Genomic DNA, 22175 nt, shown 5'->3' with positions numbered 1-22175 from the left:
GTAAATGCAAATTACAGGGTGTATGTTTCGTGTCGGCATGTGATGAAATGACTGAAGTCGAGTAGTGTGTATCACTTTTATTTCATACACAAACGCACACGTTCCTCGGAGCCAAGACAGCGTACCGTTAACCCTTAAATTAGAATACATAAATAAAAGCTGTTTGTTTGCATATAAACACTTGCCGATGTACACATTCCAAAACTTTGGGAGGACTCTTCTGTCTTATATTTTTCACTGCCTGCAATATTTGCATAACCAAGCAGGAGTAAATCCTCATGTAAGCTGCATTCTTTTTACAATGGCAGAAGGAAAAAGGTTGTTGTTTTTTATGATTAAACATTCGTGTGTCATTAAAACAATGAAAAGGATGAACCAGGTTTTTTGTTGAATTACCAGTTAGACCAGTGGCAGGGAAACATACAGCCCGCCGTGCACTTTTAATACAACCTCAAATGCTCAAAATATTTACAAGTAATAAAACGTTTGTATGTTTTTTTAAATTTTGAACACCCCTATGAGGACTTCATCAAATTAAAAGTAATAACGGAAACAAAAGTTGGAATTTTGTCACATCACTAATACTGTTTTCAGCTCTCACTTGCTGTCTAGTGGAGAATAAAAAAATCATAGTGCCATTCATATAAAAAAAATAAAACAACAAGCAACAAATATGCTTGATCAACCAGCTTTTTGAAAGCTCTGACTTTTCTTTTTTCTTGTTTTTTTTTGGAGGCAACCACGCCGCAAACAATGTAAGAAACATTTCCGAAGGTGTCTGTAGTTATTTAACATTTCAGTAAACGCAACTCGGCAATATAATACAGGTTAAGAGACTCCCCCTTTGTTAACAAGTCCATTGAGAAGGGAGCAACTTATTGAAGCGGATGGCTTTTTTTGTAAACGTTCCTGTCAGGAGTCCTCAGTTACTCTTCATCGGCACTCTTAAACATGAGGATGGAGTTGTAGATCTTGAGGGCGGGGCCCAATTTGATGGACAGGATCTTGACAATATCTGATTGGGTGAGCAGCAGAAAGGCCTCGCCGTCTATTTGCTAGAGACGACAAAGTCAACCGATTTCACCACTAAACACTCAAAACAAAATCACTCGACACATTACCTCTGTTTTAAATGTAGCCGCATGTTCTTTGCACCCTGGGAGTCCTTTCACAAAACTGGCCACCTGGAAAGGAAAAGGCCTCACGTCCATGAAATCCAAAATATTAGGGCGAAGAAACTCATTTGAGAGTTTGAAGTGGGCATAAATAGCGATGTAACACATAAATTTGATTGATGATTGATTGGCGATATAGCAGGTGAATGATGAATCGTAGTATAATGACTTGAGTGTTGAATGCCTAACCTCCTCCGTGCTCCATTCCGCCACCCTCTTGGCAGTCAGGCCCAGAACCTCGGGCAGTAGCTGACAGTGTTTGTCCCAGCACAGCGCCACCCGGTGGGGGGGAGTGGCAGAGACGCCGGGTGAGAACACGGATTCGTGAAGGGCTTGCTGGAGGGAAATGGTGTCTGGGGAGTCTGCCGGGAGAGGACAGGAGGCAGTACCTTACACTGTGGTATTCAAACTAAATGGAACCGCTACAGTCGAATGCATATGCAGTCCTAAAATTTGAGCAAAAGTACTCAACAAAACACTGGAACAGGCCATAATTCAAAATGTCAACATATAGTTAAGCAAGAAACAAAAGGATGAACTTTTTGCTTTTTCTTTGGCTTTTTTGTGACACTTCCAAAGTTTAGCAAATAGATTGTTGTGCCAAAGAGGACGTGCATTACCTTTGCATTATGCTTCCACCATTTAAGTTTGGACTCGAGTATCGTATTGTTTTTACATCTTACATATAAAACATACATCTTATATTTTAGACCTGTGACAAAAATAAACCACGAGTGTCTTGTTTTTACGTCTTAATACTAACACACACTCTTTTTTTTTGGGCAACAGTTTGGTCCTGGAATGGATTACTTTTATTTCCATTTTCTGTAAAGATTTTTTTTGGGGGGGCCAAATTGTGTTGTACTTTAGAAGTTCTACACAGTGAAAAGTGCACACACCTTTACCATCACCAGACTCTTCTTTCACGTAGTGCATTTTGAGATATTTGGGAGCAGTAGAAGTCCTGAAAGAAACAATGTTAGCAGTTAGAAATAATTTAACTCCTTGTGGGATTTTCGCGAGGTGACATTTTTTTTTTTTTACCGTTTGTGCCTGGTCCCATTCTGGTTCTGCTCACTGGCACCTCCTAGTGGCTCTGGCTGGCTACTGCGACCTGACAGCTCAGCCTCCACCTCTAGTGGTTTCCTAGCAACAGGGACAACTGACTCTCAGCTACAAGCTGCAGCATTGTGCTGCATGTCAAGCACAGGGAGGAGCTCTCTCGGGGCCAACCTGGCGCGGGAGTCCTCGGCTGCCTCGAGCCGGTCCGGCGTGGAGGCGGTCTGCGCGGTGGTAGTCGTGTTGGGTTCGGGGCGTCGCCCGCGGGGGAGGGTGCCACCGAGCGTGATTGGTCGCTCGCCGCTGAGACGGTCTGGGAGCAAGCTCTCTTTGTTCAGATTCATCTCCGAGTAGGGACAGCTCACCTGACTGCACATAGCAGCACACTTTAGTGAGGCCAAATATATATCTTAAACGATGATAATGAAACAGGACTGACGTGTAATGGGTCCCATAACGAGGTCCTCTTATATGGCCGATTCCGTTGCATCCTGGGGTGGGACATCCCTGTCCTGGAGGACTCGCATCATTAACACCTGGGAGGACAAATAAAGACAAACACAATTGTAGTTATAAACAATTAAGTTACAATATATTATAATATAGCCCATTCTCCTTGTACGGATGATTCCATCTTTGCAGTCAACTTGTCGGGGAAAGTAAGCAAAGAAGCTCACTGTTCGGGTGCTGCAATGAGTGTCCCGTTTTGTGACACCAGCCTACAGGGTGCAGGTCGGGGCAGTCGGTCTCCACCCAGAAGTCGTACTCTGGATTCCAGCCGTCGAAATGGATCTAAAAGATGGTTAATGGCAGTTATAGTGAGGAGCCAAAAAGAGGCTGGAGTTGGCGGCCATTTTGTACCTTAAGCCGGTGGTCTTCTGTATCTGCGACGGTGGCGACACGGATGAGCATGGGGTTCCTCCTGTCCACGCCTTCCACCTTCATCCCCACCTGGAAGCCATGTGGAGGTCTCTGCGAGAGAAGCTACTGTTACACACCCAAAAAATGTCCCCCAAAAATGTGTATTTCCAATTTTAAATAATTGTTCTCCCCTCGCTTAAAAGAAATAGAAAATACAATGACATCCCCCCCAGTGCGATTTTACTACTGTAATTCTCCTGATAACAGACTTCAGAATAGCTTCCTTATACTCCTAGCTCTACTGCTTACAACATTTATGGTTGTGTGTGAAACATACCGGTTTGAAAGCCCGAGCAGGAGCAGCCTGTGTGCCCGTCTCTTCCAGATATTTCTCCCATGAGAAACTCTTAGGTTGCTTATATTCTGATGAGAGCAAATAAAAAAATAAAAAAACAACAACAACATTGTAGCTCAATGATGAGTTGAAAGTGTAGAGACAGCGACTGTAGCATGCGTTCCCAACATTTCTAACTTGCTATAGGTTAGAAGAAGCTAATCGCAGTCACCACAAAATTAGGTACACCTGACCAATCCAACTTTCCAAAGAGTGGTATCAAAAGTTCTGTTTTGCCTTTTAGTTGCATCAAGCTGAGAGCTTTCTAATATTTTGCAGAGAAATATTAGAAAACACTTCTCATTATGATGCAATGCAGTTCTAAACCACTGCAACGTACAACCATATAATAATTTGTTTATGTTGTAAAGACAGAATTTTTGATACATTCTTGTGTTGAATCGTGTTCCAAATGAGAGTGTAACACAAGCCCAAAGTGAGTGAGTAGGTGAGTTTTTATTTAGTAAATGGGTATATTTTAGAGGCAAAAGACAAAGACATGTTTTTTTTCTATTTAGAATATTTACTAGTTTAATGTTTTTACACCAGGGTCCTTTAGAATGGTGCGAAATATGGTGTTTCTTCAAGACTGTCCAAAAAGTTCAGGAATATGAATATGATCAAAATTAAATAAAAAATAAAAAAAGATTTTACTAATGCTAATAAATTATATTCACTAACTTTTTTGGCCATTCTTTTGTGTCTATTCCAGCCAAATGATACCCATTTAAGAAATATAAATGAAAAAAAAAATGTGGCCAGATTAGGAATCATTTTGGCCTTAACCATCAAATCAACATGTTAAAAGCAAGGCAGCAGGCATTGATTAATATCTACATATTAGTTTGGCCTTACAAAACAGCAAAGTAGTTGATACTGACCCGCGTGTGTCTTGATCTGTGTCTTACCAGCTGGAGTGGTCAGAGTTAGTTCGGACTCCTCGCAGTAGCCTACCGGGTGGATGTATGGACTGCTAGCGTCACACCTTCACACAGGACAGAGCACACACAAAAAACGAGTCTAAACATTCCCAAACAAATATTCTAGTATTGGACAAACTCGTTGATTCATGCTCTGTGGGCTCACCAGTAATCATACGTGTCGTCCCAGTTGTCAAAGTGAATGAGAAGTCTGTTGTCCACCACAGCTGCGATGGTTGCCACGCAGATCAGCGACGGGTTCTTCCTGTCCACCGCCTCCAGCTTCATGCCCGCTCGGAATCCGGAGGGAGTCACGGACTGAAAGGGGGACACATTGAACGCCGGGTGGGAAATGAAAGGAGCCGGTGGACGGCTGACGGCGCGCGATGCTCACCGTGTTGAGGCTCTTGAAGAGGTGCTTGGGGGCCAGCTGGCCTCGGCAGTTTTTCACATACATGCTCCAGTTGAACTCTCCGTCCTTACAACCTACAAGACAAATGTAAACAAATGGATGTTAAGTTAAAAATAGGCAATGACTTGCAAGTGTAAGACCGCGTGTGTGTGACTACCTTTGGGCAACAATAATTTGTGTCCATTTTTCTCACACCAGCCTGCCGGTTTCAAATCCCACGAGTCGGCGTTGGCCCAGAAGTCGTAGCACTCTTGATAGCCGTCAAAGTGAAGCCTCACTCGATAGCCTTGGATCTGTTAATACAGTTGAGTTCATTAAGCCAGTAATTACTGTAGCCCGATGATTAAGCGGCTGATATTAGGCCTTTTTAAAATATTCATAATCGTACGGAGCTCTGGCAAATAAACTCTACTATAAACATACTTGCATCAGTTCATGCTTTTTGTATGTTGTTTTTTTTTCTTTTTTCTTTTCTTACGTTAAACAAATACTAAAGGACATAGTATTGTTAAAAAATAAATAAAATGAGCCAAATATTCTTCCTGTAATTTCAACTCATTCAAACCCAAAAACTTAAATACGTTTTTTTTTATGGTAGAGCATGCAAAAGGCTTTAATACAGCTTCTGACATGGAGAGGTGGCTTAAAGCAATGGTAGTTATTACAAAAAAACAGCCAGCAGGTGGCAGCAGAGTATAAGAGATCAGCCAGGGCCATGTTGCAACAAGCTCTTTTTGCCAGTGTTTTCAACAGGAATGTGAATAATGATGAAACTTAGCTATATTCTAATGCTAATATAGCTGCAAGGCAGAAACGGATAAAAATGTACTTTTTATCCTGATGAAAGAAGATATTCTAAACTTTCTTTTGCTAGGTTCTATGTTTTTTACACAATATTCTGTGGGCCTTGCAAAATCAGTCAAAATCCAGTAAACCAGCCGGGAGCGAAGGGGGTTGCTTCAGTGAAAATGGCTGGGAGTGAATGAGTTAAATGTATAGTGTTTAAGTTATTTTATCTATTTTATATTTTTTAAAATTAACAGCCAATTGTTCAGTTATCAGATTTTTTTCTTCCCCAAATGTTGTAAAGGCATCGGCCTAAAAAAAATCCCCGTCAGTTGGGCCTTAGTAATTACTAACCACTGCCATGTCACATTAGTTTAAACATCCAATTTCCCTTAATAGGTCTAAGAATGATCTAAAATCAAAATGCTGTCCTTCATACAACAAAATGATGGCTTGTGTCGGGAAACACTTGTTAAACGTACCTCTGCCACGGTGAGCACACAGAATAGGGACGGGTGACACGGGTCCAACCCCTCCAGCTTCATCCCCACCTTAAAGCTGTTCCGGCTTTGAGGAATCGACTGATGCTGCGGGAAACGAGGCAGGCGATTGGTTGAAGGAAGTGAAGATATTTTGCTTCTTGACAAGATGAAGGCGAAGTACCTCTTTGAACAGTTTGACAGGAGCAGCAATTGCCCGCTCCTCCTCCAGGTAGGCTGGCCAGCTCCATGCCCGCTTCTTGTTGGGTTGGGCTGTAGCTGGGGGCGGAGCAACAAAATAAATAGAAATAAATGGTGGTGATAGGAGATGATCTTATCCCATGGGATATGTTCTAGTATTTCTCATGTATTTATATACACCAGTGCAGGGGTCAGCAACTTTTACCGTCAAAAGCTATTTCTGTCAAATTTCTTACATTTTTGACAATTTTATGGACACATGGTCATTTTCTGCCTCTTTTGGACTATATTTTGACTTTTTTCCCCCAGACTTTTGGGGGGCAATTTTTTATGGAAATTTTCGGGATTCCTTCTTGTTTTTGAGCATTTTCTTTCCTGCCTTTTCTTAAATCAAATGTTCTGACTTTTTTGGCAATGTTGTAGACATTTTATGGTTATTTTTAAAAAACATTTTCTTTTCTGCCTTTTAAAAAATAAACTTTCTGACTGTTGGGCAATTCCTTGGACATTTTTAGGTAATTTAAAAAAAAAATGTTCATCTACATTTCGTCTCTTTTTCTGACAACGTAAAAATTTGGACTCGAATATTTTTGTAATATATATATATATATATATATATAATTTTTTTTTTTAAATCTCAATCATTAATTTGTTCAAAGAATATTTTTATTTAAAAATAAAAGACAAATATGCATAAAAAAAATAATTACTAAGTTTTTTTTAAAGAGGTTATATCCTCCAATGTCAAGAGTAAAATGCTATAAAAATATATTTTTTAATTATAATTCATATAATAAATATCTGCTTTCAATATTTTAAAGCCAAATACACCTTGTTTTCTAATGTGTATTTTGTTAAATGCTGACATTCAAGACATTTTCTGGCTCATCACCCCCAATTATAGTGTCAGCACACAAAACGTACCAAGTTTGGCCATTTTGGCTCCTCTCCTGCCTTTGGTTGTTTTGGCTTTCTCCTGACAAAATAGAAAATAGAAAATTGATGACCATGTTGCAGTCAGTCAGGTTGGTTTAACTAAGCAATGTGGACACTTCCTACCTCTGGTTCCTCTTGGTTGTCTTCCTCCTCATCACCAGAATCCATATAGATTTTTCTCTTTTTACGCACACGTTTACCTAAGGTCTCGCTTTCGGCAGGCTGGCACTCCCGGGCTTCCCCGGGAGATGACCTGGTCAGAAAAAAAAATCAGTTCACAGTGGGGGGGGGGGGGGGCTTATGTGAGCATGTAATTTTTACCTTCCACTGGTGGGCTGTGCACAGTTTGGGCTGCAAAACTTTCCCTGTAGGAGGGCATCACGAGCAACGTGACCACCACAGGTTCGGCATTGAGTAAGCTCCCCGTTTGGCCCGACTTCCACACTTGGACCAACTTCCACTTTGGGACTTTCTAAAGTGGGAGTCTCCTCCAAAGACAAGACAACGGGACCAGGGGCTGCAGGAAAGAATGGGTCAGATAATGCTCCAATGTGACTAGAGGTGAATAACATCCTGGACTTGTCCCCAGCCAATCACAGGGCACATATAGACTTAAGGACCAAACACACTCACATTCCCACCACCTAAATGGTAAACCATGGTACCTTTTCTTTGAGGCGGCGCCGGTTGAATGTTATTAGCCGGAGTGGGTGCTGTTTTTGTCTGCAATTGACCCTCCGGTGGAGGGGTGGGACTATGAGACGGCACTGGATCCAATACGTCCTTTTTAGGAACAGGCGGCTGCCCTTTAACCTCTATGTCTGTCATAATTTCAAGTGTGCCAAACTCTGTCATGCGAAACTAAAGAACACAAGGAACACAAATTAGATTCATCGCAGAAAATGTTGACCTGAAGATTTGAAGACATTTTATTCATGACACAAATGACACGCAGCATGCAAACGCTAATCAAATCAAAAAAAAAAAAAAAGATGGCACCAACACCCACTGACTTCTGAGCAAATGAACAGTGACCAAATCAACAAATTCAATAAGCACTCAGTGCATTATTCCCAAAAGCAAAACAACAACAGTCTTTTTATTCAAAGCAATAAGAGTGAAACAAAAACAAAAAACACTGGACGCAAGATTTGAATTAAAACATTCTGCACGCGGTGCACAGAAATAAAAAACATGATATTAAAAAAACAAAAATGCTAGCATTAATTGTCATAAGAGACTGAGGGTGGTTTGTGGGACAGTTGCTGGCTTACTCTGATTTTTTTTTGATTTTTTTTACAATACTGTGCATGTATGTACTGTATGTAAGAGATAAAGTTTAACACTCAGGTCACAGATGAGTTGGAGTCTATCCCAGCTGACTTTGGACGAGCCAATCAGAGCAAATATAAATAAACAACCACTCACACTCTGACAAATGAACAATTTAGTCTTGGAGAACATGCAAACTTCACACAAAGGGACCAAAGCCAAGATTTGTAGAAGTTTTGAGTAATTTGCTGTACCCTGATGTCACTTCCTGGCAACGTGGCAATGCCATCCTTCCAGTCCAGAGCGCCCATCATGTCAAACTCGGCACCTTGAGAGGGGCCGTCACTAGGTGGAGTGTCAGCCATTCTGGATCCTTAATTTAAAAAAATAAAAAAATTATGTTAAAAAATAAATAAAGAAATAAAAGGCAATCAGAAATAAGGCAATAAAATAAAATAAGAGTCTGAAGATATTATAATCATCAGATTTTTACTATCGCCTCTTTTTAAACCATTGAGTTGATCATCTGTGGCCGGACTGGCTTCCTTTGCAAACGCTACCTGCACTTGTAAACAGCGATTTGCAACATCACCGCTTGGTGGCGACTGTGCGTTGGCTCGCATGATCCACCATGCACTTGGATTCCACACAAAACACTCACTAATAAGACTCTTTTTGCAGACCAACTAGCGGGGTATTGTGTTGACAAAGCGGCCCATTAGGGCGAACCAACACCCCGTTTGATGGTCAACACAAGAAAACAGGTCCCGACTTAGAGTTAAGCACATAAGTTCATATTTCCCTCGTTTTAACAGTATCTCTTAAAGACGTCTCTTTGCCTTCACCTAAACAAGCGACGGCTCGGTTTGTTTCCCACTTTCCACAAGAACGCCGCTTTCCACGCTGACTGGCTCAACTTGGCATCATTTTAGTCTGATTTATATTGCGATATAACGTTTTAGTCCTGACGCAGGGTCAACGCTGGGAATAAGATGATGTTTTTGTGCTGTTTTAGGGCCTCAACCTGGGGAAAAGTAACTAACGAGGCCGGGCCAATGCGTGTATTAAGTTTGACGTAGTACACGGTTACTTGCATTTTTTTTTTTTATTCCTGCCATAAATAAAAGTGGAGGCAAGAGCGCCCCGTGATTAGCATTCGTCTTGGTACAAAATGGCGGTGCAATGGTGGGGGGGAGAGGCCAACCAACACGTTTTAAACTATGTAAATTACTCAAGTTACGCCACGAAACAACACACACGAGCCATGCAGGGGCGTCGAACAAGGGCCGACGGTCGCCGAGTAATTTCCGGGCGACTTGTTTTCTGCCGCCCCGCTTATTTTCTGCACTTTGTTGTCACGGAATGTCAGTCCCAGTTCGCCTAGCTTAGCGCCGACACAAAGCTAACTGTCAGCTAGCTCCGCTCTGACTAGCATTAGCATCAGGGTTGGATGCAGCCAGCTAAGGGCAAGCCGTAATAAATAAGTTTCCCGGTTAATAACAATAGCAAAAAGACGTTACCACTATTCCTCACATCAGCATTTAGAGTAATAATAACGCTGCGTAACTGTCACCACCTTCGACATTGTTGCGTGATTAAATTCTTCAATAGAAACTTGAAAAACGATTTATTCTCACCGTTTCACAAACCAGAGTGGGAAAGATAACGCAAACTGACGCCAGCGTGCTGAAACGACACGGGATTTTATTTCAACAAAGCGCCCGTAACTTAGAATAAATTACCAATAGTTAACCTATTGTGTTTTAAACAAAAATGTGGAACTCACCTCGTTTCTCTTTTAACTCTTATTTCGAGCTGAGGAGGCTGCGCATGCGCGGAAGATGCGCTGCCTGACAAGTTTGTGCTCGAGGAAAAAAAAAAGTTCACTTTACGATCGGTGGTCAATGCAACACGCGCACATACACACACGCGTTGACCGGTGTGCGCTTGTGACACAGCCCACTTAGGAGTCACTTTGACTGGCGTCGTTACACACGAGCAACCGGTCGACCGGAGCGAGCTCATCGCGGTTACATGTTCGCATTGTCTGCCGTTAACAATAAATAAAAAACGACAATTCCCTCATGTTTTACTTTCACTCACATCGCCTTCATGTTATACTTATTAATGCACGTCAATGCAGTGGAATTCGACCTTGTAATGCTCGCAAGCTATATTTCTCGGGTTTGATGAGTTATTTAGCTACGTACGCGTGGATAGCACATGTGCAATTGTGTGGATGCATGTGTAAAAAGCGGATGGAAACGCGTTATTTTCCCAAAATGGAAAAAGTCGAACAAAACAACAACGGCACATAGTCTAATTCTTACGCAACGCGTCGGGCTTGCAACGTAACACGAGTATTGCTACTAGCTCTCACCGATGCTACAAGTATGTCTCAAAACGAGTGAATTAACCGGTGCGGATGGTTTCATTTAGCTTGCTTAGTTGGACACGTTTCAAACACCCAAAAGTATCCCCGTTTAACCTGCACGATCGTCCATAATGGCTGCAAATCGCCACGACGCGTTTTAGGTCGCAGCATTGCGGCGATTTGTTTACATGCTTAAAAGCACGCGTTGATGTGTTTAATCAGTGCATTGTGCTGTTGAAACAAGTGATTTTAGCGAACAAAGGCCCGTGCTGCTTTTTTCCTGGGGTGAGGTGAGTTCATTTCAGTGCAGCGAAGAGAAGCGGGCGGCTCACGCTCGGTCGTGCCACTCTTTGGCCTCTAGATGGCGGTAGAGGACCGCGGAGCAGGCTGGAGGATGACGAGGTGGCTCAGGATGATGATGAGGAGGAGGAGGGGCGGGTTTGCGCTGCAATCCGCAGCAAACCTCACCTCACGCATTATTGTGCTGACGTGAAGACAACATGAGATGGCATTCAAAAGCAAAGCGCTCGACTCGAAGGTAAACAAGGAAAACACAACCCATAATGTTGGCATTTCAGGTTGTTCAATGCGTTTAAATGGCAGTGACGCTATTTTGTGATGTAAAAAGCATGTGGCAGGTTAGGTCTGGACAAAAAGAAGCAGTAAAGCGGCACTCACACCTGCAGTGCCATCTATAGGATCAATCAATAGATAGAATCAAACGCATAGTAATGCTTTGTTGTGATTGATTGTCAGGGCATCATAATGAGAGCCGTGTCTAATATTGTGGTTACCCTGTTTATGTTTAGCTACATGAGAGAAATTATTACAAAACGTATAATGTATTTTAGGGTACCACGGTGCCCGAGTTTCTCAATCTTTACTCAGCCAAGGCGCATATTTTATATGAGAAAACAAAACAAAACAAACGTTACCAAACAAAAATGTCACACAACGCAGGCCTATATACAATGAAATAATAATATTGTTCTTGTCTCAATTTACTCACAAATGTACTTTGTGGGAAATCTGGGCCTGCTTAGTTGAAGGAAGACAACGCTACTACTCTCTTGTTTGAACGGCAACAGGTTGGATACAGAGGTTAATTCGTGCCTTCCGCCATCTAGTGGAAGAGCATGTAATTGTTATGCCTGTCATTATACGTCACCGGTATTGATAGATGAACAATTGAGCAAATATACATTACTGATTAACAAAAAAGCATATAAGGATCTCTCAATTTAAATTGGATAATCTTCACTGCATAGTTGTGGGAATCACATACACAAGATAAAGCGTTACAAATGTATGATGTATTTTAGGGTAGCACAAGCAGTCAAGCATTTTAATAAGATTTTTTCTAAATATGATTTTATTTTATACAAAGCCACCAAGAAGCCAGGAGGGCTTTAAAATGATTTTTGGTTGGTTTACAATTCCAAATCTGTAAATCAACAAAACAATACATTGGCATAATAATTTAGGGGTAACCTATAAGGTTTGATATTGATCATTTGAAGCTAAATTGTGCTTATACTTTTGCTTTCATGTGATTTTAAGTAATGGCAAAATGTCATGGCCTCTGAAGAGTCCTCAATAAGTTTGTAGCTTCTGTGCTGATGGTTAAAACTCTCACAGCCAAATCGGGGTGCTTAAGCAAATGTTCCCCTAGTGTTGCCTACCATGGGAATGATGTAAATTTTATCTAATCCTAACGTCTCTGTCTCTGCCTACCAGACCGTATTCCTCAACCTGCTGCTCTGCTTGCTCGTCTTCTACTCTCTGTTTTACATGATTGGCAGTGTTTGTTTCGGCGCCTTCAGGTGAGTGAGAAGCCCTCACGCACACGCGTGTGCACATTAACGAAACGTTAACTTCTATAATAGTACAAGCAAAACTGACACTCAACAGTCTGTACGCAAAGTTTAGTAATCAGGCCGCGGTCGAGTTGGAGTGCTTCAATTTCCAAAATTGTCTTAAGACACAGTAAATATTTGCATGACAAACAACTTCCGCATAATAACTATAGACCAATCAAATGCAAAGAAGAACCGCAGTAACTGAGCGTGCCTTCTTGTGCAGTTGGTGATGTATTCTTATGCTTTAAATGTCATAATTGCAGGAAATATTTGAATACGAATCCATTCTTGGTCATACAGTTATGTTAAATGTAAAATAGTAAGTACAGCAGTAACCGAGTGTGCCTTTTCTTCTGCCATGTGATATTCATAAACCTTAAAATGTCGTACGTTGGGACCATGAACTGAAGATAATTATTTCGACTGAACTGACTCCAACTGTTTGTTTGTTTGTTTGTTTGTTTGTTTGTTTTATTTTGGACATCTAACCCGTTTCCAACTAAACACAGGTTGGATGACTTCGACGGACGGATTCCTTTTGACTTCAAGACCAAGCCGGAGGATTCTGTCTCTAAATACTTAGGTGAGTGCACTGAAGGCAGCGAGCCAGCATGATACCCAACAAAACCAGATTGTCTGCCTTGACTGTCTTTCTTCCCGTCCGGACCAGTCAACCTGCTGTCCTTGGAGCTCACTTACTTCTGCAGTGGTTTGCTGTTTGCTGCTGTGGTGAAGAGGAGAGTGTGGGACTATGCTGTCACTGTCACCTGCCTGCATATCTTCATCACCAGCCTTGGTGAGTCGAGCAGTTTTAAGGTATCAACTAAGGGGGGGGGGGGACTCTTTGGATTGTGCTGCTGTGACTGCTATTTCAATGTTTCAGTGATGCTGGAGTTTCCCCTGGCATGGCAGTGGTGGTTGGCCTTAGGTGAGAGCAACGAGAGAGCCTGTACAAAACCGAACGTACAATGTCAACAGATGAGATTTTTCTTTTGTTTGTTCTTCTGCAGGCAGTGGCTTGTTTCTGATGATCTGCAATGGTCAGCTGATCGCTTACTTCGCCTGTCAAGATGACCAAAGCTACGCTACATTCACCGTCTATTAAATATCAGAAAGGTATATTTTGTTCAGCCAATGGGATCCTATGATCCTACAATGGTTTCTATTGGATTCGTTTGTTAATGCACAGACTAATTTTGTGTACATGGCAAACATATGGATGGTGCTAATATGGTTGTGAGCAGTGGATGGTTCCATTGTTGCCATGTTTTGGCCCAGATACTCACCAAAATGTCCTTGTTTTTTTTTTTTTTGGGGGGGGGCTTTCCTATTGTATCTGCCTTATTATGACATAATGCCTGGGTTAACAACAACAAATCTTAGGCATTTATTTGCACAGGGCATGTACGGTATGTCCATACCTCAAGGTGATGTTTCTGTATTATTTTAATTGTGTTGCACATTATATAGTATTTGTTTCTATAACTTGAAAAGCTGTGAATGTAACAACAGAATGGGAATGATGCAATACGTTCTTGTTGTGTATTTTGAAAGAATTAAATGTGTCCTAACTAAATCTTCTGACAGTTCAATGTAGAAGTATTTGGAATCACAAGTGACATTCTTATTTATTTATTTGAAATGAGGTTTTTAGGTTTCACAATAACATGACATTTACCTTTTAGGAATTACAGCCACTTTACAGTAAGTCCAGTTTTGTAAATATTTGGACTTTTGACACAATTATAAATACAACCATCACATTTTATACTTGGATGGAAATCCTCCAAGTGTGGTGCCCATGGATAAACTGTGCATACGCTCCTTGACCTAATTATTAGGTAAATCAGCACACATCATGATATAAATAAATAATATTAAATATCATTCACACCCATCCATTCATTTTCTATAGCGCTTCTCCTGTTCAGGGTCCCAGGTGAGCTGGAGCCTGTCCCAGCCGATTGCACCCTGGACTGGTCACTAATCAATCACAAGGCACATACAGAGAGAGACAACCTTAAACACACATTCAGGCGAGTGAACCACTACGCCATCAGTGACAACAGGTACCAATAAAGTCAGATTTATGACATAGAAAAAAATAAATACTTTGTACAATTGCTGCGCATCCACTTGATGAAAGCAGCTCATGTGGTGTTCATGTAGGAGAACCCTACGAAGGCCTCACTCGTCCCGTCCTCTTGGCACCTGTCATTCATTAAGGCAGGCACGGGCTGTAGCGTGAACTCGGGGTCGATGTAGCTGATGTCACAAGGACTCGTCTGCCAAGAGAGAAGACACTCAAGATCATGATGCGGTATATTAACTCATTCACATTTCAAATGGATTTTTGACGTCTAAAGCCGTCAATGGCACTGAATAAGTTGAAAACATCTAGTTGAAGAATTACCACATTGGGGATGAACGGAGGTGTGACTTTCCTCGCCAGTAGGTCGTCCCAGTCGACGGACGCAAAGAATGGATGTTCCTGCAGCTCCAACTGGGTAAACAGAGGTTCATCTCATTGTGGGTATGTATATTTATCATTTTCAGCTGTCTTCTGCACATGCTCTTACTATGTCGCGGCTTTCCCCCAAGCGTCTGGAAACCTTCCTCTCCAGTAAACCCTCTAACAGCGAGCAGGCCGCCTCAGATGTTCCACTATGCAGGCAAAGAGGTGCGTGGAGTATCTTCTCAAACATCTCTGTTTTGCTATGGCTGTAGAATGGAGGCTGAAACACCAAACAAGGTATAAAAAAAAATAAAAATAAATGACATGAAAAAAGCTGCATTCTTTTCCCCCACTACTGATGGTTTACAAGAGATTAAATTATCTGGGTTCTGGTTCGGGACCCTTAACATTTTTTACAATTCATCATGGATACTTGTGCTTGCAAATTTTGGTGAGGATAAGAAAGCCCTCAAAAAGTAACGAAAGATTAGGAATATAGTACTAGTAAGAAAAAAAAAAAAGGGGCATTCTCACCGCTAAAAAACCCTGCACTCACCAGTCCATATAGCATCTCGAAAAGCACGCTGCCGAGTCCCCACCAGTCCACTGCGGGACTGTACATGTGACCCTGCAGCACTTCTGGGGCGAGGTACTCCGGAGTCCCGCAGAACGTATGCATGAGCCCGCCTACGGCCACGCCTTCTTTACTGAGTCCAAAGTCAGTCAGCTTTACGTGCCCCTCGCTGTCCAACAAAATGTTTTCCGGTTTCAGGTCTCTGACACACAAACACATGCAAAAGTAAGTGCTTCTGAGCTCATATATCTGGTAGTTAAAAAAACAACAACACTCAAATCATCCAATATTGAAATTGAGCCATTAAAGAGTTAATAATGCTTAATTTTGACCGACAGTGTGAGGGAGCTAAATTATTATTGCAGAAGGACTAGTGGTTAGTATGGCTGTTCCTTATGGTAATTCTCACCAAAAAGTAGTTACCGCCATCAGTGGCAATTTACTTTTCAAACCTGGAGATAGTGACCATTTTTGTGGCACTTGATCTTTTTTTCCCCCATATATAAATATATATACACATACATACACCACCAGATGGCATTATGTTACATGCTAACCTGCAGCACTTATGAAGGATTACAGTGCAATTTTAGAACCAGAGATGCAGCGAGAAAGCAAAGCAGGATGTTACTAAGGTTACCTGTAGACAACGTCTAACGAGTGAAGGTAGCCCAGCGCCATGGCCATCTCTGCAGCGTAAAAAGCAGCCCTGCTTTCAGGAAACGAACCCTCTCTCTGGAGGTGGTAGAAAAGCTAAAAGTGACAAAATCAATGAATGGTTGTTAGCGCCTTGGAAAAACAACTGAGAATGTTGCGTACGTTTACCTCGCCGCCGTTAACATAGTCCACCACAAAGTAAAGCATGTTTGGCGTCTGGAAAGAGTAGTGGAGTCCCACCAAGAATGGATGTTGCAGTCCTTTAAGTAGAACGCTCCTCTCAACCATCACATGCTGCTGCTACAAATACAGTCATGATAGTATGAGATACAATACTATAGGTGAGTAGGTAGAGGATACAATAATATTTTTTAGATAATTTTTTAATGTAAATAAAATATAAGTAATATAATACATATATTGTCACTGTCCTGTGAAAAACACTTTGTATTTTTTTTTACATTTTTGGGATGTCTGCGTTCACTTTCATCCCCCCAAAAATATAAATGAAACAAAAATGGACATAAGTGTTTGTCACAGTACAGCGACAATATAAAAAAAATATATATAATGGATAGTACATAATAGATAATATATATATATATATATATATATATATATATATATAATTTTATTTTTATAATATATTTTGTGATATAGTAAACTGAGCCAAGATGAATAATTTAAAACTTTGTACACTTTTAATGTGACCGGTTGCAAAAGTGTCTAGTGTGCACAAACCTTCGTAACTATGTGTAGAGAATCAATCAGTCACATTCAAACTCATATTAAATGAAAGTCAGCACACACCTGTCACCTCTGATTAAACCCTAATAAAGGGGTGTGCGGACTTTTATGCTACTACTATAGGTATAGGTAGTTTACCTCTTTCCTCATAACAACAGTCTGTTTGTGTAACACTTTGACAGCGAAGTAGCTTCCATGTTTTCTGTGTCTGGCCAGCAGCACCTGGTTCAAAGGATCGAGAGATGACGCTAAACAAAAACAACACATACAACAATGAAGAACAAAAAAAAAAAGGCCTACCTTTCCAAAACTCCCTTTGCCGATAACTTTGAGGTAATCAAAGTCAGTTGGTTTCATCCTGGGAGCCACAAAGGAAGATAATGTTTTTTATGGTATTGCCTTTATATACTACCAAAGTGAAAAAAAAAAAGTAATAACATTTTTTTCCTTGTGAAAATAAGGTAAACCAATAAAATGTATCTAGAAGGATCATGATCCAAAGCATACCACATCATGTTTCAAACAAGTCGGAGGTTGTGCTAGCCTATATTACTCACTGTTTCATTTGATTGTTTAATATTTATTGTCTACAAGCCTTTTCAGACAAATATTTAGTTTAATTAGGACTTTATTACTGTGTTAATATTGGTTAGCGATTGGCTAGGAACGGAACACCATCATAAATCAAGAACCCCCGGTTTATGACTACAGTATATTCTCTGCTCACATTTATTCTAATGATACAAAAGTGATAGAATGGTTGAATCAAAAGATCTACAATAGTTGTGGAATTATGACCATGGCCGCTGCCATACATCATGTGGTTTTACAGTATTTTGTTTTTGCCAGAAAATTAATACCATAACGCTGGGACTATTTCCCCTAGCTTAAACAAGGATGTGGTTTATTTACGGGGTTTGCCGATCCCAGCAGCTCTCATCCTGTTTACTGCTCATGAATTTTCCCATGGACTCCATGTTGAGATGGACTGCTCATGTTTTAAAATCAAATTCATACACATTGAAGTATTCGGATCTATGTAAGACAGAGCACATCCTTCATTATGTCCGCTTGGGTTTATTTCCTGCAGTACAGTCGATTGGTATTTTATTTTTCGTGTATTTGCATGTGTAGTGTGTAAACCAGTGACTTATCTGTGAAAGTTATTTTTTTTTTTATTTTGTGTGTGGGCTTACAGTATGTGCTCATAGACCAAATATTACATTAGATCTATTCTAGGCATTCAGTTGAAGATGTATACTCACACAGAGGGTTGAGACCTTAGTGAGTCCTAATGAGAAATTCACAAAAGGTCAAGAGGTCAGTTTTTTGATGTCTTCAGTTATTTAAAAAAAAAAAAAAAAAAAAAAAGTGCCATCCTTTCCTTACCGCATTGCCGCTGTCCTCCGTCTTCGACCTGGTTTTGCTCCACAGATGACGGTTCTTACGGGTGTCCTGACTTCAAACGAGACGACAGTAGATTGACACGGGTCATGTTTTCCAACATGTATTTTAATAGCAACTTACTGCTGGAAAAGCGGTTGATAGGGGGCAAGTTTGTGTAATAAGTCCCTGAAGAGAGGTTTTCTCCCCTTGAGCAGAGCTGAAACATAGTAGAGAGAATTTGAGAAAGGTTAGTTGTATAACAATTTGTCACTTTGCTGCCCAGTGCCCTCTGCCATACTTAATTCAGCACACAAAACTTGTAATGAGAGGCTTTTAAAAAAACACGAGGCTCTGTGAATATTTTTTATTTTTTATTTTTTTTGCTTCGACATAGTTTCTAATATGGGTTATTTGTCTTGCTACCAAAATGTTGCAAGGTGCAAGTGTACTTAACGTTGTGGCCATTGAGAAATGTAAAACTCCCATCTTCATGTCAAGTCAAGTGTCAATAATTCGCGTTTCTAACAGAGTTTAGCATTTAAGGAAGACCAAGTCATTAACGTTGCCATGCATATTGTTCGCATCTTTATATGACGTGCTTGTCGCGCACTAGCGCGAAATGACGTCAGTCTTGATAATTAAAAGTACAGTAACACCGCCTTACCTGAGAAAAATGACACAAGCCTCCTCATTTTGGCGTAGGTCATCGCCCGGTCGTGAGTCAAAGTCATGCGGACGAAACAGGCTCAGCTATAAGAACTAAGTTAGTAGAGGAGCGACGTTTAAACGCCAAATAAACACGGCTCGCGTCAAACTGCGCTCTGAGTTTCTTCGACAGACCTGGACCCAAATGAACAGCAGTGGTGCATTCACTGACCCTCGGAGTTTGTAGCCTTCGTGATAGGGGGCCACATTTTGAGTGAGGAAGGTGAGTGCACATATTTTGATTCACATGCGCTGTATAATATAACATGTTTACAACTTTTTTTGTTTGATATTCTTTATATTATTATCATTAACAGTATTATCATAAATGCATCCATTGCATGGGCACTTAAATACAGCATCCTGTGTCTGTGAAAGGTAACATACTGAAATGTTAAGAGAATGTTTTGGACTGATTTCATGGTTGCCATGTAGTGAATTTAAAAAAAAGAGTGAGGGAGGAAAAATGTTGCTTCCTTTCCACAAAGGGACATTATTTAAAAAAGAAAAATACAATGTGGCTGTAACACCTGGAAAAAGCTAAAAATCACAAAGAGACTGTAGTGGTGTCCATTTTGTATTCAAACCGTAACACGGCACTCACTGGTTTAGCTTGTTTCCGTTTTAGAATAATAGCTCCTTTATTAAGTGTGTCCCTTTAGGCTACTCAATTTCCTGATGTGTCATCTTTATGAATTCCCAGAAAAACAGAAACAATCATCCACAGTACAAACAAATATTTGTGCATTGGGTCTGCCAGCAACCCTGAGTTGTTTCACTGAAATTCAAGAGAATAGAATAGAAGCTCCTTTGCAGACTAAATATAGTTAATAGGTCATGACCTAGTGTGACGGCATTTGACAACTCTGTATCAGTCCTCTTGTCTCATGTAGCCGTTGCATGCCTAAGAATCCACTGGACCTGTCTGCATCACGACTGGGCCATGTTGAGATTTATGTCAAAGTAAAACCACTTCAGCATTTATACTTGTTTACTACATATGCACGGACGGGTTCAAGCACGCCTCAAATTTCCCCCATAATCATCCTAAATATTTCAGTTTTATGGGGTGAATTGCATAACCACACTTTTATGACTGTGTGTGATCATATGATGAATGAAAATAGGAAGAGGTGCTATTTTGAGTTCCCGCACAGTGTGTGATGACATCTTTAGAGGAATAAAGTCTGATTTTATCAGTCAAAAGTGTTTTCCCTGATGAGGATGTGGTATGCGATGAATCATAACAATTTACTTTTTGCTTGGAGATATTTACTTACTGCTGAATTGCTCACTTTTAAAGAAATTAACAGTCTCAATTTTTTAGGTTGTGTATTGATGGTAAAATATATTATTTGTGAAAATTCATTAAAAAACAACATAGCACTTTTTTTTGCGTGAAACGAGGCAAGATCATGAAGCCTTTCACCAAGTTTTTTTTTAAACACATTCCCTGTCTACAATCTTGCCCATTGTATCGTTTCACAATTTTTTAAATCCAGCCAATGGCGTTATTAAGATTATAAAATAAGAGATTGATTGCTACAACAAGTGTGCTTTGTACACCTAACAGGGATGCTATTGATAATTGGTTGACATAGCTGTGTGCCACATGGGAACCACCAGCTAATCCTTGGGAGCCCGAATTCTGGTTGCATTTGACCGGGATCAAACAGGCCTACTTAATCACTCATTAAACTGGACAGCATTCTCTAACTTTTATATCATGTTATTTGTAATGTGAATGTTTTTTTTTTTACTAATATCCAGATGATGTGACATGCTTTGGATCGCGAGACGTGACTGATACTGAAGTAATGTCAAATTTGTCTATGTGTCCAGTGTCTAAAATTGGAGGTGAACGCTTGAGTTGATATGGGTCATGTAGATTACTGGTACAGAAAGGTGATCTCTAGACACTTCATGTCTTCACTGCATCGCCCCAAGAGCAAACAGATCTGCGCTGGTCACCGTGATGACAGCCCAAAGTTTTCCATCGAGTTTTAAGCATGCATTCGATGATATTGAACGTCAGCCTTCATACCGTAAAAGTCTTCAGCAAGAAGAAACATTCCTTGTAAGAGTTGAAAGCCATGTTCGTGCAGATGTCAGATGTCATACAGTAAGTACATCATGCCCGGAAGAACACAAGTTGCTGGCTCGTTAAATGTGCCGTGAGACAAAATTAATCTATGGACAATTTCAAGTCTTTAATGAACCTTAACATGCACGTTTTTGTAATTTGGTAAAAATAACAATAAATAAATATATATATATATATATATATTGAGTAGCTACTCGGGAAACACCAGGAACATGCATATATGAGTGACAATCGTAGTACCACGTTTGTCCTTTAGGTGACGACAACAAACCAGATAAAGATGCTAGACTCTGCAGCAACACCGTCACTGTTCATTTTACGAGAGGCGCATAGTGTACCATAATTAAATTAACTAGAACAATTAAATGCTTTTCCACAAGATGGCAAAAGCAACAACTGACCTGTAAATTTATTTATATAGCCCTTAATCACAAAAGAGTCTCAAAGGGCTTCACACAGCCACAGTTGACAAAAATTAATGACATCCCCTGATCTTGTCCAGACTTTTTCCTTAGAGAGCCGCATACAGAAAAATTAAAGGATGCAAGGGCCACTTTAAAATTCTTATTTTCAGACTTATTTCTTATTAAAGAAACTAAAATCAAGCAATTATATACTATTTATGTATACATCACTTATTTTGAATATTGCTGTCTGCTATACATCATAGCTTTCTGTTAATAAGGCCAATAGTTTGGGATAAACCTGCTCTTGCACTAAACAACAACTGAACCTCATCTCCACATCCAGAACCAAAGCAAGAGCAGTTTTTTTTTTGTAAGTTTACAATTTTTAAAGCAGTTACTTGACCATTATTGT

General features: G+C 40.4%; 3 protein-coding genes across 9 annotated transcripts; 1 reads left to right on the top strand and 2 right to left on the bottom strand.

The window, feature by feature from the left end:
* Positions 1-62: 62 nt before the first annotated feature.
* Positions 63-11090, bottom strand: l3mbtl1b (L3MBTL histone methyl-lysine binding protein 1b). 2 transcript variants are annotated; one of them, XM_086077644.1, is made up of 22 exons: positions 10282-11090; positions 8750-8868; positions 7889-8084; positions 7545-7740; positions 7347-7476; positions 7212-7263; positions 6271-6365; positions 6090-6194; positions 4979-5114; positions 4804-4895; positions 4576-4727; positions 4398-4474; positions 3433-3518; positions 3096-3206; positions 2912-3026; positions 2674-2770; positions 2409-2603; positions 2220-2321; positions 2075-2139; positions 1365-1537; positions 1122-1184; positions 63-1055 (listed from the first exon to the last, which is right to left on the bottom strand). In XM_086077644.1, the coding sequence occupies exons 2-22, from the start codon at positions 8858-8860 to the stop codon at positions 927-929; spliced, it is 2478 nt and encodes an 825-aa protein (XP_085933770.1). In that variant the 5' UTR covers positions 8861-8868; positions 10282-11090; the 3' UTR covers positions 63-926. The 2 variants fall into 2 exon arrangements, with proteins under 2 accessions (XP_085933770.1, XP_085933769.1); XM_086077643.1 differs by having other exon boundaries at positions 4371-4474; positions 10282-11089.
* LOC147172335 (putative transmembrane protein 244) lies at positions 10628-15473 on the top strand. Of its 5 annotated transcripts, none has more exons than XM_086077652.1 (10): positions 10628-11407; positions 12607-12692; positions 13238-13311; positions 13399-13524; positions 13612-13656; positions 13739-13844; positions 14660-14797; positions 14898-15048; positions 15130-15261; positions 15330-15473. In XM_086077652.1, exons 1-6 carry the CDS (start codon positions 11375-11377, stop codon positions 13831-13833), a joined length of 459 nt encoding a protein of 152 aa, XP_085933778.1. In that variant the 5' UTR covers positions 10628-11374; the 3' UTR covers positions 13834-13844; positions 14660-14797; positions 14898-15048; positions 15130-15261; positions 15330-15473. The 5 variants fall into 5 exon arrangements, with proteins under 5 accessions (XP_085933778.1, XP_085933777.1, XP_085933773.1 ...); XM_086077651.1 differs by having other exon boundaries at positions 14644-14797; XM_086077647.1 differs by having other exon boundaries at positions 10630-11407; positions 13739-14569; positions 14644-14797.
* Positions 14381-19387, bottom strand: sgk2b (serum/glucocorticoid regulated kinase 2b). Of its 2 annotated transcripts, none has more exons than XM_086077645.1 (12): positions 19212-19387; positions 18689-18764; positions 18551-18620; positions 18427-18452; positions 17462-17519; positions 17300-17383; positions 16583-16714; positions 16398-16510; positions 15740-15959; positions 15308-15463; positions 15142-15231; positions 14381-15013 (listed from the first exon to the last, which is right to left on the bottom strand). In XM_086077645.1, the coding sequence occupies exons 1-12, from the start codon at positions 19276-19278 to the stop codon at positions 14879-14881; spliced, it is 1227 nt and encodes a 408-aa protein (XP_085933771.1). In that variant the 5' UTR covers positions 19279-19387; the 3' UTR covers positions 14381-14878. The 2 variants fall into 2 exon arrangements, with proteins under 2 accessions (XP_085933771.1, XP_085933772.1); XM_086077646.1 differs by lacking the exon at positions 19212-19387 and adding an exon at positions 19002-19072.
* Positions 19388-22175: the final 2788 nt, after the last annotated feature.

The sequence above is a fragment of the Leptonotus elevatus genome, chromosome 6, assembly GCF_054856555.1.
Source record: "Leptonotus elevatus isolate MCC_2025b chromosome 6, RoL_Lele_1.0, whole genome shotgun sequence".
NCBI classification, from domain to species: Eukaryota; Metazoa; Chordata; class Actinopteri; order Syngnathiformes; family Syngnathidae; genus Leptonotus; species Leptonotus elevatus.
The sequence above is the reverse complement of the archived record's forward strand: the minus strand, read 5'-3'. Positions and strand labels throughout refer to the sequence as shown.

Bases quoted from the DNA above. Each gene is read 5' to 3' on its own strand.
- sgk2b (XM_086077645.1), bottom strand. From the start codon at position 19,278: ATGACTTTGACTCACGACCGGGCGATGACCTACGCCAAAATGAGGAGG. The intron at 18,621-18,688 runs GTAAGTTGCTAT...TCTCGTTTGAAG, and splicing joins TATCAACCGCTTTTCCAGCA to TCAGGACACCCGTAAGAACC. The intron at 16,511-16,582 runs GTAAACGTACGC...TGTCACTTTTAG, and splicing joins ACTATGTTAACGGCGGCGAG to CTTTTCTACCACCTCCAGAG.
- LOC147172335 (XM_086077652.1), top strand. From the start codon at position 11,375: ATGGCATTCAAAAGCAAAGCGCTCGACTCGAAG. The intron at 12,693-13,237 runs GTGAGTGAGAAG...AACTAAACACAG, and splicing joins GTTTGTTTCGGCGCCTTCAG to GTTGGATGACTTCGACGGAC. The intron at 13,657-13,738 runs GTGAGAGCAACG...GTTCTTCTGCAG, and splicing joins GCAGTGGTGGTTGGCCTTAG to GCAGTGGCTTGTTTCTGATG.
- l3mbtl1b (XM_086077643.1), bottom strand. From the start codon at position 8,860: ATGGCTGACACTCCACCTAGTGACGGCCCCTCTCAAGGTGCCGAGTTT. The intron at 6,366-7,211 runs GTACGTTTTGTG...CTCCGCCCCCAG, and splicing joins AGCCAAAATGGCCAAACTTG to CTACAGCCCAACCCAACAAG. The intron at 1,056-1,121 runs GTAATGTGTCGA...TGTCGTCTCTAG, and splicing joins CGGCTACATTTAAAACAGAG to CAAATAGACGGCGAGGCCTT.